Below are 18,383 nucleotides of genomic sequence, written 5' to 3'. Positions count from 1 at the left end.
CTCTATTCTTCATTTTTTACATATATACTTATACCTATTACTTTAAATATGACAGCAAGGCAAAGTAAGATTTTCATTGCAGAGAGCAACTCATAGTGCCACTCGCTTTGATTGACTGACACTATAAAGAGTGTGGATGTGACATGTCTCCCACAAGGGTCAGACATGCTCAGTATTTGGAGAAGAGACTGAGTGGTCAATAAGATTAGAAAACTTCATATAAATACAGTCCATTTACATCCTGTAGATAAAAATTACAGGGATGAGGTGATATTGAGTTTCTAATGGCAAAAAAAAGGGTTTACAGGAACAACAGGAACAAAATTATGATTTATTAGCTTGTTAACAAAATATCACATCATGTCCACAAAATTATATCCACACTACAACACGTTATACAGTACAAAATGCTATATGCATTTTAAGATTCATTCATTAAATCATATGCACAGTACGGGTAAAAGGGCTGGTAGAAGGGTAGGTGAAGGCATGTAAAGCACTCTGGATCAATATACAAAACCATTATGTGGTTTTTCCCCCGTTATTCACTCATTCATATCACATCACACTAAATATTATCTAGATATTATCTAGATATTCTTACCTCTGCTCGACTGCAGTTACACACAGGAGCTTAGGACGGACGGCCTCAAAGGAAAAGCTTAAAGCACATTGATTATTCCTCCCTTTTAGTCTAGACTGGTTGTATCTGATTTATCACTCATTTGTCGGAAACTGGGTTTGGTCCTGATTCTATCCGAGTTTACGTTGTTGGACAAGTTCATGTCTGCACATGAGGTTCTTCACATGGTGTTTTCGTCGTGTCTGACCTTCCCCCACTTCAAACTCTGTCTGTGCCATCCACTGGAGAGAATCTGTTCACTACCACAGATTCTATCTGGTCTTGGTGCCTCCGAAACCTGACAAAGACAAAACCAAACAGAGACTTAGTCGGCCAGCTCCACCTCTGGATGTTTACGGACAGCTGAGACCATCCCTGCTTAAACTCTACAGAAACTCTTCTCTGATGATCCCATCTCATAATCCTGAGCTCTGATCCTGATCTATGGTTTGAGACATCCTGTTCCACATCTCAAAATTAGGATTTTCCATATATAATGAGAACTGGATCTCATAGCTATATGATAACCTGTTGTAGTGTATTCTGTGACACAATCAGCTATACTGCAATAGTTTTATCATTCTTTACTGAATGCTTTATTTTGACCGTTGATACCAAATGGTCACATGTAACCTTATTTTTGAATGTGTGTCTCCATTACACTTGGCCGATGTGATACACATCTCAATCCCATTAATTAAAGATAAATGTCGGGGAATTTCTCTCTTCTCCTCTCCTCTCTGTGAGACTGTAAAGATGTGGGTTTGGTTCGCTATGTGAGGTCATCTGATCTGTTGCAGACGGCCGATGAATAGCCAAGGATGGCTTGCAAGCTTCACTGCAGTACATATAGAACATACTCAGACAGAGACATATTGTTACTATGGAGATAGCCATTCTGTTTGTGAGATGACAACATCACTCTGAGAGAGCATAATACACACACAGGGACCGTTGTGTCCCAATTCAGGGGCCACCTCTTTCGGAGGGTAAATTTGTCGACCGGTTGTGTCACAGCGTAGCGACTCATCTGTCCCAATTCGTCAGCTACTTTAAATGTGGCCGAGGAATGCGCCCTTCCAACCCCACCTAACGAAGGATACAACTGGTGGATCCCCCCAGCACAAGCTATCCCAGAATTCCTTTGCGCGCCGGTTTCAAAGGGAATTATGTCAGCCGATCATAACGTGAATAATATATAAATTTAACATTTAAAAAAAAAGGTTTTAACGAAAACTGAGCAGACTGGTCATTTCATACAACTGGGCTGGTTTTAAGAAAGGAGAAATGAAACGTCAATAAACAATAGCCAGATATTAATTTCTGTCTTTTTCACCTGTGCAATATATCTATGCATGGTAGTGTATATGAATACATGTAGATGTGTCTATATACATATTTATTCTTATTATTTTTTACTGCACATCCATACAACACTGTACTTATTATTCATATTTTTATCCAAACCACTGCACATTTTAGCCTCTTTTCCAATATTAACATATTTAGCTTTTTAGTCTTTATAGCTCTTTTCTATTTGAATTTTTTTGCTATATCTTATTATCCACCACTTCCTGACCTTTGACTCTTGCTGCTGCTGTAGCAAGTGGATTTTTCCCGGTGTGGGATTAATAAAGTCTCATCTTATCCTAATGCTCATTGTGCAGTAAAATGGTCCCTGTCAGTGTTTGAATATTATATATATAGTTTAAAAATAATAATAATATTAATTCTACATCCTTGAGCATGTTGCAATTTACTAGTTTAGCTGAATTAAACACTTTTTACTTTGTTGATACTTCCTACAGCAATGCAACATATTCTTTAAAATCATCATTTTAAGATCAATACATTTTGAGATATGAGGCTTTCAGTGGACATGAAAGGCAAGAAAAAATGTAATCTGAGTACATTTGCCTCAGAGATGCAGTGGAATAGAAAATGTCAATTTTATTATCTTATTTCAGTTTTTTCTTTTTAATATATTTGCTTTGAGTGAGTGTCTTTGATAGCAACAGTCATCATACCTGAAGCAGTGCGTGTCCCAGAGGAGGAGGAGTGTGTGGGAGTGCTTCTGCGGTCAGTGTAGCTGGAGTTGTTTTGGTTGTATGGCTGGTTTCTGCAACACACACACACACACACACACACACACACACACACACACACACACACACACACACACACACACACACACACACACACACACACACACACACACACACACACACACACACACACACACACACACACACACACACACACACACACACACACACACACACACAATTTACCCAAAGGCTCTGAGTGAAGTGGAAGAAAGGGTGGACAATGTTCTGTCGTCCGTCTCTCCATCTCTTAACTCACCTCTGACGACCAAAAAGATATCCCAGCATCCCTCCTGTGCCCATGCCAGTCCAGAAGCCACCGCCTGTGCCGCGAGTAGATGGGCCTCCTCGGAACTGTTGTCCTTGAGTGTAGTCCCTACGGAAACCGTAGCCCTGATCGGCACCAAAAGAGCCTGAACCGAAAGAAGAACAGATTCTAGAAATTCAACGATGTACCTCTTATATTATTTTACTTGATCACTTATCCAACTGTTTGTACAAGATAAAAGAACATAACAATATCCATCCATCCATTCATTATCTATAGCACAGTCTACAGCCCAACCCAGACAAACAGTTGCTCTATTCACACTATAGCCCTCTGCATCAGCTGGAGCAGACTTTCTCCACCACTGGGCCTCTAGTGGGCCACAAAATGATTTCAGCTTGACGTTCATATATTTTTTTATAGGTTGATTAATCTAATAATGATTTCGGCTGCAACTAACGATTATTTTCCTAATCCATTCATCTGTTGATTATTTTCTTGATTAATCGATTAGTTGTTTGGTCCATAAAATGTCATAAAATGTTGAAAAATGTCGATCGTGTTTCCCAAACCAAGATAATGTTTTGTTTTGTCCACACCAAAGATATTTAGTTTACAGTCAGAGAGGAGCAAAGAAACCAGAGAATATTCACATTTAAGAAGCATAAATCAGAGAATTTGTACTTTTTTTCATAAAAACTCCTTGATCTGATCTATCGATTATCAAAATAGTTGTCAATTAATTTAGTAATCGATGTTGTCGAACTGTTGCAGCTCTAAATATGATGGCAATTGGATGCTCAAATTATATAAAGTATATAAACGATTATTCAAATAATAAATTATTAATTCTATTAGTTCACTGGGTAGCGCCGGCTCCCCAATTACGGAGGCTTGAGTCCGAGCCCGGCCCTTTGCTGCGTGTGCGTGTTCATGCTGAGTCCTGTCAAACAAAGGATAAAAAATACCCCAAAAGTTATCTTTAAATTAAAATAAATTTATCCCTCATCAAACATCATCATCAATGTACGACGCTCAGTTTGTTGACAGTTAGCCAGAGCAAGCCGAGTGGTAGGTTGTGGTGTGGCGAAGGATGGAAAAGTTCCTGAAGCGGAAAAACTTCTACGGTGGCAAGATACAATCCGGACTTCATGAAATTTGGTTTTGTCAATGGAGGTGACGATGCAGAGCCCAAAGCCCGACGTGTGGAGTGTGGCTCGACACTCTCAAATGAGGCCTAGAATAGAGAAGATTAGCCAAAATAATTTGGGATCTTTTTTTAACAAGTATGAATAGGTGGGCCTTGAAGTAGAAAAGGTAGAGTACCTGTGAAGTCAGGCTTGAATCCTGGGGGTGGTGGTCCTGCAGTGGAGCCACTGTGATCATCTCTGGGGTTCCCAGTCTGTCCGCTGAGGAACAGCTTGTAGACGCCGTAGCCTAAGAGCAGAAGCACAACGACAACCAGCAGGCCTCCCGAGTCCTCGCTGTGTGAGGGGTGGGCGCTCTGATGGCTCTGCTGCTGAGGCGGCTGCTTGTTTCCCCAGAAACCGCTGAAGAAACTGGAAGTAAAACCTTTGACAGACAAAGAGAAAAAAAGATGTTCCTAAATATCTCGTCTGTGTGCAGAGATGAAGCCTCAACAATCTCATATCTCATTCACCTCCAAATCCATTGAATCCACTTTGGGAGTCCCGGCTGCCTTGCGTCCTCCTCCGGCCGTCTTCAGTCAGCTCCAGTGAGTACTCCAGCCCACAGGACCCCTTCAGTATGTAGGCATCGGCAGGGTGGCTGTAACCCTCACAGCTCACCTCAATGCGACCGAACCGGTACGCGTTGTCCATGTCAGTCCGACACTCCCACTGAAAAAGTGAGCGGGATTTACAACCAGCGACCACACCATTCAAAACACATCAGGGAGCAGCGATCCTGGGATTTTCTTTGGTCAGTGTAGTGCCTCACATCCGCATTTAAAATAACACATAACAGAAAGATTTAAAGAGTTGTGACCAGGATGCTTTACAGAATCAAATGCTCTCATGTGAAGAGACACTGTTTCTAAATAACCTTGAATATATCTCAGACAGTGACGGATCTAGATTTTTTTTTTTACACAGGGCAAGAGGTCTTGGCAGGGTGGCACGGGAGGATGGTATGCAGGAATCCCCATTTGTAAAAAAACAACTTGAAAAACGATTTATTGTTTTATCATGCCATAACACACTACCCAAGCGTTCTTGATGCACAACAGCAACAAGCCCAGTGTTCAAACAAAACAAAAATGTGCATCTCTAACAGTATTAATAGGGTCAGGGTGAATCTGGAGCCTCCTCTTCATCCCTCACATTCAATTCTTCTTTTTCCTCTTCTCCTTCACTTATTTCTTCATCTCCTGCTCTGACACTCCTCTCTCCACTTTACTGCTTTTTCCTTCTTCACTCCCCTCCTTCTCTTCCTCCTGTGCACTTCTCTGAATTATCTTAGCAAAAAAAAACAGGCTATACCCCCCAGTTTCATCTGTGCATCGTCAATGCTGTGATATGTGAGTGGATTTTAATAGCAATGCTTAGCTAATCAAATAAAAATGATCAATCACCTTGCACTGTGTAGTGTGTTGCACCCCCCTCTGTAAACGTTATGGATTTTAATATTTTGTATCAAGCTGTTCTTGTCTACTGAACTCAAAACTAATCAATAGGCAAAAAGATCTTAAAACTCACGAGCGAGCGATTTAGACTTTTGAGTAATTAATGGAAGCGCTGTTATTGCTGACGCTGAATCGCCTTTTGCACATTCCATCATTACAAATGTAACTTTAAGTTAAAGTGGTGTGTTTAAACTTCACCTCGGAGGCAGCTCAGTGCTCCTCTCTTTGCCGGGATGCATTGCTACCGCAGCAGACTCGCTGTGTGCGAGCCAGACTGTGTGAACGCCACTCTGCATGTTTGATGCAGGGCCGTAGCTACATATTGAGGGGTCTAAATTACATTAACAATTATTCACTTTTGGCCAATTTATTGTTTGTTTCAATGCTTTGAGAAGCTTGTGGACATAGTGGCGGTTTGTTGTTACGAGTAAAGTTTTCAGAACACAAAAGTTAGGGGTGGCAAATATGAAGATGGACGACATGACAGCTCCCAAAACTGAAGCCATGTGATCTCAAGTCCTCTTGCCCCTGGTGGCTGGTTGCAGTATAGGTCATAAACCCCACCTCCAAAAAATCCCTACTAAAAAGTCAAAGTACACGTTAAACACTTTTTTTCTCAAAGTTGTTTTCTCACATTCAGGTAGATCTTCTATCACCGATGTATGTTCCAGTGTTTATTTCTCCGTTAAGTTTTTAGATTAGTTATTTGATGCCATAAAAAAAGGGTGAAACATCATGATTGACAGCTGAGAGCACATCAGCAGGAACTCGATACCACGGCTGCACACCAAGATCACTACTAGCGCCGACTCTGGCTTCGAGTGACGTCAAAGCCCAAGATGGCGGCACCCGTATCTGTGATATTTAAGCTTCATATTTGTACGGTAGGAGGAAGTGGAGATGTGTTGTCCATCTTTATCTAATACATTCCCTGACACCAGTACAAAGTGGTCCATGTGAGCCTGGATTGGATTAGATTAGAAATTGGGCTCTGGTCGGACAGCAACAAGCTACTGGGGATCAAAGCCCAGGTTCGTGATGATGGATAGGAAACCTGCTACTTGAGCTTCACCTATCTATGTCTATCAGGGCACCTTAATGACCAATCTGCAAATGTATAAAAAGATGCAGTTATCCTCCGAGTAAATGTTACACTCTGTCCTCACCTGTACGTCCACTCCATCCCAGCCTTTGTTCTGACACTGGACCACCTCCGGGACAAAGGCCTGGCAGTTTGCTGAGCCGCCGACACACTGGAGCTGAGGGATGGCCCTAGAGCGCCTCGCTCTGGTGTAGCTACCTTTGTACAGAGTCAACACCTGGACGTCCCGCAGCAACACGCTGTCTGCTGTGGGAAGAAGAGAATTAAAAAAAAAAAAAGAATAATCACTTTTTGGATTGATTGGGTGGCTTCCCTCAAGACGGAACGCGTGCGTCACGGCGCACGGAGGATGCTGGTTACCCATGGGCTTGATATTGTCCAGGGAAAATAGTCACTACAGAGTAGACGGCAGTCTGTCAGGCTGGGACAGGGTACATGATGGCCGGTTCGTGACAGAACGCTGGAGCAGTGGTAATCGACAGTATCGCAAAAACATGTCCTCATGTCGCCCTCAGGTCATCTTGTTTTGGTGAAAACAGACAATACGACAACAGTGGAGAATAATCAACCACCAAGGGGGGTTCGTGCTCTCGGCAGTTGCTCAGATTTATCCTCTGGAGCAGTGAGCGTCTCCTCCCCTGACAGTAACACACGTTCGGGGGTGTGAACACAGGAGTTTGCATCTATACATTTCAATTACAAACGGCTGTTTTCTCAAATAGAGTTTTCCCTCATGCCACATTTACATAAACTAATCTTTACAATTTAAATCCTGTCAATATGTCAAAGGTTTTTTATTGAAGGGTTTTCTCATATATCATTCACAGCCTGATTATTAGATAGATAGACAGATAGATGATTTCATTTATTTATTATTTAACATTTTATTGCTAAAAACCTGGTACAAATAGTTTTTTTATGGCCATTGCCATTATTTACTGATTTATGTAGTAAGAAAAAAAGATCCGCCCAGTGAAGATGTTTGGTTTTCTAATATGGCGACAAAATGAAACAAGAATTTCGCAACTGATCTTATCCAATGTTAAGCCTTCTGTCCTGGAAATGTATGTAAATTAATATAATGCCTCTTTTGCATATTCAAACATAAAAAAAATCTGATAATTTGTAATTCAAAAAAACATTTATTTTCGTGGCAGTATTCACCTGGAGAAGTTTCATGGTGATACTATTTTGTGTCTCAGCTTAACCCTTTAACTACCCCACTAAGAAAAAAGCATTGGAAAATTATTTTTCTTGCATTTCTTAGTCCATAGAGGCAATAATAACAATCAAAAAAATATTTTTAACAGACCCCACAGTTTTTGAATTATAGGCCTCTACCAAATGGTAGAGATGTCACGTCATGGTAAAAGTACCAAAATACAAATATTTACCAAAAATAGGGAAAAAAGTCAAATAAAATGCTAACTTTTTGAAGAAATTAACAGAAAAAATGTTTTGGGGCATGAATTAGATCCACTTTGTTTTTGGTGGTATGCTACATGCATTCCTGGTTTGCTGTCAAACAGGAAAACGTTACATTTCTGGTTTTCATTTCAACAAATGATAATTTTGCATAAACAAGAAAAATTGCATGTCTAACATTTTTTGCAATCAGATTCGCCTCTGATTGTGTGCTACAGTATAAGACATTGCAGGTTCACAGAAAAAAAGGAGAATATCGCGCGCACACACAGGAAAACATTACATTTTTAGCTTTTTGATCTCAACACACCTCTTTGGTGGTGCAACCTTACAAATATTTTGTGGTTATCAGATTTACTTCCAAATGTATGCTGCAATACAAAACATTGCTGGTTCGCAATTAAAAAAGTGGAAAATATTGCAAACACAGGACAACATTACGTTTCTGACATTTAATCCCAACACACCTTATTTGTATGGTGGTGCAACCGCACAAAAGCTTTTTGGGCAATAGATGCCCCTTTATTTCTGAAGGTAACCTGCAAAGCATTCTTGATTTGTGTTCAAACACATTAAAACATTGTCTTTATGCGATTTCCATCTCGATACGCCTTTTGGACAGAGATTGCACTGCCCCTGGTGGTCACAGTGAAGTGGCCAATGCCAGTGCCAGCTCTACCACAGGATTCTACTTAGACATAGTATTGGAGGCTTACTGATGTCAAATTTGCATCCAAATTTGGTGTTGGCTGTCAAAAAGGCCATGCCTCTACGCCCACTGTGTTTCTGTTCTGTTTTTCAAGGCTGACTGCTAGCCTGTAATAATATTTCTGAGTTATGATAGTGTTCTACTAGCTACAGTTGTGTGTCAACATTAGTAGCATTATGGGCAGTAGTATTGTTTCCACATATTTATTCTAGATAGTATTGTGTCTTGGCTTAAAGAGAGAGGAAATAAAAACAGGTGTCTGCTGGAGGAGGATTGTCCACAACCTGGCAACTCATGCGTTGTTCTGATTAATATCCACGGAGCATTAGCACATGACGTGTCAAGCATTAATAACGCCGCTTATCACAACTCATTGAGTGTTTATAATCAGAGTGGTGTCGGTGAAAGAGATGCGAGCATTCAAACGACGGAAGTACGAAACAACAGACCAAAACTCCGGCTGCGACAGGAAGCGCTGGTGGCATTTCATGAACATGGCGGAGCCGAATAGTGAAACAAAAGTGAAGTAAAACAGACCGTGACCGTCATCCCAACCGTGGCCGGGTCCCACGAACAGACAGAGTAACAGAGCCGCGGTGAGCCACTTCATCTTCCCGCTGTGTCCTTTCACGGGAGCTTACGTCAAGATGTCACGAGTCGGGAGCGAAATGTAAACTTCACTCGCTACCTTGCTATACCCGGAACAGCGCGGAACTGTCTCTTTATTGCGTCATTTGTTTTCGCTGTCGCCAACCAATGGGGAACGAGCACGACGGTCACTTCACCCAATCACACGAGAGCGGGTGACGCAAACGTCTGCAATCCAGAGCCGTTGAGAGAGAGGGTTCTCTCGTCAGGAGAACCGGTGCGGTGCCGAAGAGCGATTGTCCGCCAGAAACTGGCTTAGTCCTTTTTGGCAGGTAATTATGGGTTGTATGCCCCATATAAAGGTATTTCAACAGGTGAAAATATGCATGGGTTATAATCTAAGAAACAGCAGTTCTATGGATAATTGCAATAATTTCTTTATTTTATAACAACCCATTGCCATATATCATCATGTTTATTACAGTGTAGTAATACTAGACATACAACGCATACAAACCTTAAAAACAATAGGGTCGCATTTCCTTTGAGCAAACCATACCTGATTAGGCTATGAAAGGCAAACACTACAAGAAACTCTTTGATATATCTGCGGACATAAAGTTGTGTATATGTGCCCGTTATGAGAGTTTGATCCAGATAAAAACAGTTTCTAGCGGACGATCCCACTAGAGTGTGGCACCACACCGGAACTACATTTTTCTGTTCAGTTTTATTACAGGGAAACGTCCAGTGCCAAATTCCTCATTAATTGAAAAAAAAATGTAACAGCGATAACCTATTTTGCGCAATGAAGTAAATTTCTCTTGAAAAAAAACAAAAAAAGCAATACCATTAAGAGAAAATCAACTAATATTGAAGCTCATTTTATACAACAGTTTGAACGTCCTGTATCACAAAAAAAATAAATATCTGGAAATGCTGATACTAGACTTATCGGATAATACTTATCGGACAACGGGAACTTGAGTTGAGCGCAATAGGGGATGATGATGCCTGGGAACATATATGTTCAAGATGTCACAGAGGAGTTGCGAACCAGCTATGGAAAGAATCTGACTGGAAGGTGAAGAGGAGATTCTTTAGGACCCCGCCGGAAGCTTGTGTTTTTAAATTAACTCTCTACAACAAATGTTGGAGAAACGGTGGCATGGTTGGTGACCATTAATACGAACATTTTGGAAAAACATCAAAGGAGAAATCGAGAAAGTTCTGGGATCGGACATACCTCTGGACCCACTACTGCTCTTAGAAATATCACCTGAACGCCTGCTCACCACAGATCAGTGCTATGTACTGCATATCCTGTTGATGGTTGCAAGGAAAATAATTACAATTAACTGGATGTAGCCCAGCCCTCCCACAATAGCTCAATGGTTACACAAAGTCAAGGATGTATAAATGATGGAATACTTGACTGCACAGCTGCAACTGAAAATGCCTATCTTTAAAAGGAGATGCATGGGCTCAGTGTTGGATTGGCTCCAGCCCCCACAGGATAAATGGATAAAGTGGTAGACGATGGATGGATGGACATCAGTGTATCATCTGGCAGGTAGCTGACTTAACAGACTGTCAAAAAGCAAAATGTACACAATCCTGACATTTTTCCATTTATTTTCTTTTGATTTATGCCCAAAACATGCCATCACCTTTATTTTACATTGAATTAATACAGTTTTGTCACATTTTCATGCTGAATATGCTTACAACGTCTTCATTTTCTGCCAGCAGCTTTTGTTACATTTGGCAGGACACATTTAGTTTTGAATAGAACTCATATGATCTGTCTTATGAAAACTCCCAGCTGACTCTTTTGGTTTTCAGTGCGTGTGTGTGTGTGTGTGTGTGTGTGTGTGTGTGTGTGTGTGTGTGTGTGTGTGTGTGTGTGTGTGTGTTTCAGTCGGTTTTGAGTGCCTTCAGGGCAGAGACACACAGGAGGCCGTGCAGGACCACAGCCCCCATGTCATAGAGGAGCAACAGCAGGATCAAGCTCCATTTGTAGGCCTGTAGGAGACAAGGAACACTGATGTGAGTAACGAGACATGATCCACATTACAGTCAGACTCTTCATTCTGTTTTCATGTTTATATGTATTGGTAAAAATATATAGCACAACTCAATTTCTCATACCGCACTTAAATGTACATCGCACTCAAGAATAAAGTACAACAATACACGGCCCTACACGAGGAGGACCGTGTATGGAGGCCCTCCTCATCTCTCACATTCAGTGCATCGGTGTATTTCCCCTAATGATCATCACTATTACTGTACCATCCTCCCACCTCACCCATCGTACCATCCTTCCCGTAACCATCCGTCAGTTCTCAATCCTATCGCCTGAAAAAAGAAAGAAGAGGAAAGGAAAAGAAAGGAAAGAAAAGACTCACCAACAGGATTTCCCCTGGACAAATATTGAATGATGATAAGTAGTAGTGTTCAGTGGGATTGGGTATGCACACATCGTCATTTTTCATAATGCTGAGGATGTAACAGTAGAGGCAGAAGGCAAGTAGAGCCCCCAGCAGGCTGACCACATTACTGCATGCACAACCTCGGAGCTGTGGAAGATCCATCATTGTGTCAAACAGCAATACTGTACACTGATTACATCAAGGGCCTATGATTTTTATTTGGGATGTAAAACTACAGTAATAAAAAGTAAGTATTATTATTATTATCACTACACATTGTCATCATTCGAAAAAAAGCAACATTACACCGCCACCCCAAAAGGCTGGAGCAGTAAATTCACCTAAACCTGAGGCTGACTATGTGTAACTTATGATATGGTTGTAAAATTATAATTATGGTTTCTTTGACTATATCATGTGACACGATCATGTCATAGTTCGTGTGAAATTTTATAGTTGAAAATGTTTCTGGGGATATGAGTTGTCTCACTTCAGGTGACGTCTGAGCTTGTTATGAGATGAGAACTTACCAGTTGTCTGCTGGGGTTCTTCTCATTGGCCATGGTGAGTGATCCTCCCGTCACAATCTGCAGAGCGCGCGCGCGCACACACACACACACACACACACACACACACAATTCGATTTAATTCAAAACACTTTTTTTGTCCCCGAGGTGCCGTTTGCAGGGTCATGTAGAGGAGTACATAACACAGAAAGTTTAAAATATACATAAAATACAGGTAAGTTATGCACTATACTATATAATTACAAATCGAAAGATAAAAGTAAGAAAGCGGGCACAAAGAAGAGACAGAAGCACTGCAAATGTGGAAGGACGAAGTTACATAGTTGTGTCAGTTGTTAACAATGTGAAAGGCAACAAGCACGAAAGACTGAAAAAGAATCCTGTGTTATTTTGGGGGTCGGGGCCTGAAAAGTTTGGGAACTCCTGATCTAATACAACAGTTATGTGCCTAAAACTCCTAATATATTGACTTCACAGTATATTCAGACACTTTCATCTTTTTTGCACTTTATTGTGTTGATTAAACTTTAAATCGGTAAAACTTACTGCTCGTCAATCGACACGTGAAAACATGTTTTTTATATAGAAAACTAAGCCATAAAGTCCAGGCAGGTTACCCCCCCCCCCCCCATCACCTAGTGTCAGTGCTGAAATACTTGTTCTGTTCTGTATAAGTGCTTCATAGAATACTGTATATATATTTACTGGATAATTAGTCAGACTAACAGCCAGAATCATAAAGTACATACGAGAACTCCTAAGACAAGTGGCAGTATGAAGAGTTTTGGCAGACTTGTGGTAGAACCAGCGAGTGGGACGGACAGCACCACCTGGAACAACCCCAAGAGGATAGTCACCACCTAAAGACACGGACATGTGGCATTACTTAACAAAAAGCCCGACTTTAGATTCAGTTAACATTGACCTCATCCAGACTCAGTAGTGTCCTGATCTTACCCCAGCAGTCTCAGGGTCGAACCAGGCGGAGAAGCGATGTAACCTGGGTCCAGCTGCTGGCACTGCCTCCACGGAAGACATTTCACTGCAAAACAGGCAACTGGAGTCAGATAAAGGAAACAAAGGTAGATTTTAGCAAAGAGAATAAAATAATGAACTCTGCCGGACTCTTCCAGAGTCATTTCTCAGCCCTGTGACTACAAACCTCACTCGAGCCCCTCTTGAGTAGAGGAAAACTGAAATACAGGCCCGGTCAAAGAGAGGACTATAGTGCAGGGCCGTGGGGGTGGAAGGGAACTCAGGAAATTAGCCTACGCCAAGTAAAACAAAGGGATTTAGTTCAAATGTAACAACTTAGAATGTTCCATAAATGTTAACAAAAAAGAAGATAAGATGTATTTACTGCTGTACACACATTCCAGGGTCTTCAGTGAAGAAAAGATTGAAGATTCTTTTAAACCTCCACCGAGGAGGTAATGTTTTCACCCCTGTCCATTCATTTGTTTGTGGGTTGGTTGGTTGGTCTGTTGGTTTGTCAGACAGATTACGTAAAATCTATTACAATATCTATTTTTTCACTGCAATTGGAAGATGTTACCTTTTTTTCCAGTAACTATTTTGATATAACCTGTTGTGTAACAACACTTCTATTGTAGTTGCATATTTTTACCTACACCAAGGAGGTTATGTTTTTGCCCTTGTCCGTCCATCTGCGTCAGTCAGTCCGTCCGTCCGTCCGTCCGTCCGTCAGTCAGCTGGATTATGCAAAAATTACTGAACGGATATTTCTCAAATAAACTTGGTGGAAGGGATGGGAACTTCTCCAGGATTTTTTTCTTCATTAGTTAGCGCGTATTTTGATAATTTCACAGCGTTACCAGTGTATAAAAGCATCTGGATGGACACTATGTAAAGTGCCTTGAGATAATGTATGTTGTGATTCATGCGCGATACAAATACAAATTAATTGAATGGAATTCATTTATTGACTATAATTTAAAGTGGCAGTTCACTCAGCTAACTCATATGGAATATATGGGCCAAACAGACGGACCAACAAGAACAGAGGGATCCAAAAACACTAGGGGTGAGGTCGAATTGTGAAATTGTCTTCCTAAGTTTCCTAAATCTTGAAGTGCCCAAGAAGTATTTGATCAGCAGCCATGATAACAGCTGTTTGGATTCTCTAAATGCATAGGAAAGGAGCTTCAATGCTTCCTTTCATATCTCCTTTAGCATAGGGTACACTGGAGCTTCCTTTGTGAGAGTAAGGAGATATAGACGCCCCACAATTCATTGGGGCAGCGATATTTAACGTGACGCGCCATGCACCGACGTAAACGATTCAATCTGAGTATTCAAGTAGAAGAAGTAGAAGAAGAAGAGTATGAATATGACCCAGAAGAGACGCACGTCATCATGTCAGTTACTGTTACATATGAATCATTTACATCTGATGTCACATGGTGGTAAAACACTCTGAAACATGCTGATGGAGCCGCTGAGTTTTTGTAGTCCATCTTCGTGAATTTGTAGTTCATCCACGGTAGACGCACGTCAATAACATCCACCGTCACGTGATGACGTCGTATCGTGAAAGTGGAGTTGGGTTCCCTGAGCAGCGCTGTCGGCTTTTCCTAAGTTCTATGAGTTCTCCTTTACACCTTTCATGACTTCATGACGTTTTCCACTGAGGGTCAAGGAATAGTGGATAGATAGGACAATTCGACCTCACCCTATATACACACAAGAAAGCTTATCACAAGAAACCAGACACATGAGCACAGGAAATGAATTAGAAAATAAAACAGGAAATACTAAACTCAGGATGACCAAAACACAAGGGATCACAAGTAAAGTAACTTTACATAAACAGAGACACGCAAGGAAGGGCAATCACAGAAATAAAACACAATAAAAAGTCCACAAAGTAACCAAAATCAATAAAGAGTTCTTAAAGTCTTTCACAAAGGTCCGAAAGACCATGACAATAGTGTGCAGGCAATCGAGAAAAAACTGTATGACAGCAGCTGTCACAGAGACAGAGAGAGAGAGAGAGAGAGAGAGAGAGAGAGCAAGAGCACGGCACAGACGGCTTAAATAAAAAACACAGTGGTCAAAAGGCTGCCCGGGATTTATGTTGCAGTGGGTGGGGGGTGACGAGATGACCGGAGTGCCTCGCTGTGTTCACCTCAGTCATCTCATGTTATCCTGAATTGCTGCACAGTTATCATTAAACGGCCGCACGTCAACTGAGCCTCAGCCACTGGAACTTGACGACCGTTACTGTCAGCCATCTGCACGAGATCTTACAACATCACGTCCGGATAGAACATGTTTTTTTATTGAGATGATAGAGAAGCGGGTGGTGTGGTGTAATGATGCAGTCAGTTAATGCTGTTTTGTGGTGTTCTGCAACACCACAATGTACACGGCACAACAGATGTGACCAGACTGACGTATGATATATGTACTGTGGATGTCACCCACAGAACAATGTGCAGAGCAGAAGAAAAAAAATGAAAAGGTTAATGACAGAGAAAGAGCAGCAGCATCACTAGACGCACAGAACAACAGAGACTGACCACATGATCGTAAGACACGCCACTGAGGGCCAAAGACGGTGGGAAGCCAGTAAAAGTGAGGAGCATGTGTGTTGTGTTTGCGCAAGTTCATCCATGGGTGTCGCAGCCGATTGAGAAATAGTGAACAAAATGAGGTAGTGAAAGAGAAACAGGGAAGGAGAGAAAGAGAGAGTTAGTTCATCAAAAACACATGTCAGAGCCCTCTTAGGAAAGACAGGAATGCTGTTGGATGAGAAGCAGATGTGGAGAGAAGGAGGAGAAGGAGGGCTGGGAGAGTAAGACATGAGTGTGGCGGGGGGGTGATGGTGGCGGTTGGGGGCAGGTTGATGATGAAATAAACAACTGTCAAAAGCGCCGTGGGAGTGAGGGGAACATTTTGTGGCTTGAACTACTCTAAAGAAAAAAGTCACTTACTTTGGATAATGCACACTCTTTTGTTATTCTCACATCCTGTATCTAATGAGGTCATCAACATGGGCGTTTGAGTGAGAGCGTACAGGGATTTCTTCTGGATTTACATGAGGATCACCAGAGTAAGAGAGAGAACATACACAAGAGGAGGAACACAAGGCAAACCTTTTATATATAAATATATATATATATTAGGGATGGCCCGAACAAAGTGCATCCTGAACAATGCATTATTAATATTTTATTTTAAGACCGGGGAAAAGATTGTATCAGATTAGTATCTGATCGGTATCGGCAGATAAGGTTGCAGGATCGGTATCTGATCGGACACGAAAAGTGATATATATATACAAATAATATTTTGCATACAAGTAAACAATAGCAGTAGACATGTAGACAACATCTACAAAGAAATGTTTGTTAAAGTCGTACATTTCACCAGCTCTCTTTGGTGAAATGAATGAAACAGTGACTGATGACTGAAATATTTTTGGGGCAGCAGTTTGTATCTTGCGTCAAAAGCATTTTATCCGTCTCGATGATATGAATTTGCCCTGCATGGGTTTTGACTATAGCGTCTATATATAAAACTTGGCAATGACACAACTCCACCAGGGAGAGGCCGTTGGTCCAGAGGCCGCTCTGTGTGCAGCCACCTGCCCGACATACCAATAGCCTTCACGTGTAGTGTGTACTGATAGTCACCTGCAAATCTGTAAATAGACATTTGTAAATTGTAGCTTCACAAAAAATGTACCTCCCCCTCTAAACTGCACAAATCTCTGCAGGAACATAGGTTGCATGCCGCATCACAAAACATTTTACCAAATACATTTCACCAAACAAAAAGGTGTTTTCTGAATTGTTGTTGTGTTTTCTGATATTTGGTGTTTTCTACACCAACACACATGCAGTAAAGAGAGCTTGTAATGCACAGATGACCCTATAGATACATTCCAAAGTTTCAAAACTTTCTAGTATGAGAAATAAAAGTGTATCCCGGAAGCACTTTTCAGCAGCACCAAAGAACCGGATGTTGATGTTTTGTTAGCCAGTTTGCTAAGCTAACGCTAGCTGCTAACCAAGTTGTAACGCTGCGATATTATTATCGACAGGCTGAATCTGGAAGAAACGACACGGAGACAACGGGCGTTTGCACATGAACGTCAACGTGTGTCCCTGCCACGATGACGTTCAATTGCAAGCGACCGTTGATGAATTTTGAGAGGCGCGCAGTTAGCGTAGCTAGCGTAGCTTTACTAACGTTAGTGAAGGCGGATGTGTGACAGCTGAACTGGTGCCGCAACACGGACGTTTGGGGCTATTTCGACTTTAAATCTCAATATTTCAACTTTAATCCCGACATTTTGACTTTATTCTCACCATTTCGACTTTATTCTCGAAATGTGAAATAACAAATAAAAATCTTACCCCCCCCCCCCCCCTTATGCCCGGCCCTAGTAATCTGCTGTACAACCATAGATACACATGCATATGTTTTGAACTATACAAAAAAAATTTTTAACATTTGTTTTTGCTCATACAAACAAACGTTTTTCACCAGCTCTTTGCACAAACCTCAGTTTCTTGCGCAGCTTTCTTTTAGGGATTTACAAAGGTTGATTCACAACTACAAAACTTTTGGATTACTTTTGAACATGGCTTCATTCGCTCCAGATTTTGACCCTGGCCCTAAGACAGCATCCCCAGTGAAGATGTCAACTGGGCCAATCTCGCTCCGATCCGTGGCACCACATTGGAAAACAAACTTTTGCGCGTCTGGTATCATAACAACAATGTCACATGAAGCAGTGCGTCACTCACCTCGACTCAGTCTGGTTTTTAATCTCCTGCAAATGAACTGTTGACGCCAAAAAAAATACCCAACAACAAAACGCTTAGTGGAGCGCACGAGAACCAGCGGAGGAAGCGAAGGAGGAGCTCCACTGGATTCCACAGAGTTGGACAGAGAACAGTCTCTCTCTCTCTCTCTCTTTCTCTCTCT

At 41.4% G+C, this 18,383-nt stretch overlaps 2 protein-coding genes and 1 long non-coding RNA gene across 8 annotated transcripts; 1 reads left to right on the top strand and 2 right to left on the bottom strand.

The window, feature by feature from the left end:
* Positions 1 to 311: 311 nt before the first annotated feature.
* On the bottom strand, positions 312 to 9,599 carry saraf (store-operated calcium entry-associated regulatory factor). 2 transcript variants are annotated; one of them, XM_035637058.2, is made up of 7 exons: positions 9,413 to 9,599; positions 6,806 to 6,987; positions 4,656 to 4,854; positions 4,322 to 4,567; positions 2,987 to 3,140; positions 2,650 to 2,741; positions 312 to 920 (listed from the first exon to the last, which is right to left on the bottom strand). In XM_035637058.2, the coding sequence occupies exons 1-7, from the start codon at positions 9,483 to 9,485 to the stop codon at positions 895 to 897; spliced, it is 972 nt and encodes a 323-aa protein (XP_035492951.2). In that variant the 5' UTR covers positions 9,486 to 9,599; the 3' UTR covers positions 312 to 894. The 2 variants fall into 2 exon arrangements, with proteins under 2 accessions (XP_035492951.2, XP_035492952.2); XM_035637059.2 differs by having other exon boundaries at positions 6,806 to 6,984.
* A 1,482-nt stretch (positions 9,600 to 11,081) lies between these two features.
* si:dkey-9i23.16 (uncharacterized protein LOC571915 homolog) lies at positions 11,082 to 18,343 on the bottom strand. 4 transcript variants are annotated; one of them, XM_035637081.2, is made up of 7 exons: positions 18,203 to 18,339; positions 13,588 to 13,693; positions 13,383 to 13,467; positions 13,175 to 13,285; positions 12,429 to 12,485; positions 11,875 to 12,045; positions 11,082 to 11,488 (listed from the first exon to the last, which is right to left on the bottom strand). In XM_035637081.2, exons 3-7 carry the CDS (start codon positions 13,461 to 13,463, stop codon positions 11,381 to 11,383), a joined length of 528 nt encoding a protein of 175 aa, XP_035492974.1. In that variant the 5' UTR covers positions 13,464 to 13,467; positions 13,588 to 13,693; positions 18,203 to 18,339; the 3' UTR covers positions 11,082 to 11,380. The 4 variants fall into 4 exon arrangements, with proteins under 4 accessions (XP_035492974.1, XP_035492975.1, XP_035492972.1 ...); XM_035637082.2 differs by lacking the exons at positions 11,875 to 12,045; positions 13,588 to 13,693 and adding an exon at positions 11,784 to 11,824 and having other exon boundaries at positions 18,203 to 18,343; XM_035637079.2 differs by lacking the exon at positions 13,588 to 13,693 and having other exon boundaries at positions 18,203 to 18,335.
* On the top strand, positions 11,385 to 12,161 carry LOC118312481. Of its 2 annotated transcripts, none has more exons than XR_004794230.2 (2): positions 11,385 to 11,512; positions 11,642 to 12,161. It is a non-coding gene; the product is annotated as an uncharacterized LOC118312481 (long non-coding RNA). The 2 variants fall into 2 exon arrangements; XR_004794229.2 differs by having other exon boundaries at positions 11,386 to 11,512; positions 11,809 to 12,161.
* Positions 18,344 to 18,383: the final 40 nt, after the last annotated feature.

Source organism: Scophthalmus maximus, chromosome 8 (genome assembly GCF_022379125.1).
Source record: "Scophthalmus maximus strain ysfricsl-2021 chromosome 8, ASM2237912v1, whole genome shotgun sequence".
Lineage (NCBI taxonomy): Eukaryota > Metazoa > Chordata > Actinopteri > Pleuronectiformes > Scophthalmidae > Scophthalmus > Scophthalmus maximus.
Note: the sequence above shows the minus strand (reverse complement) of the source record. Positions and strands in the feature narration are given on the sequence as shown.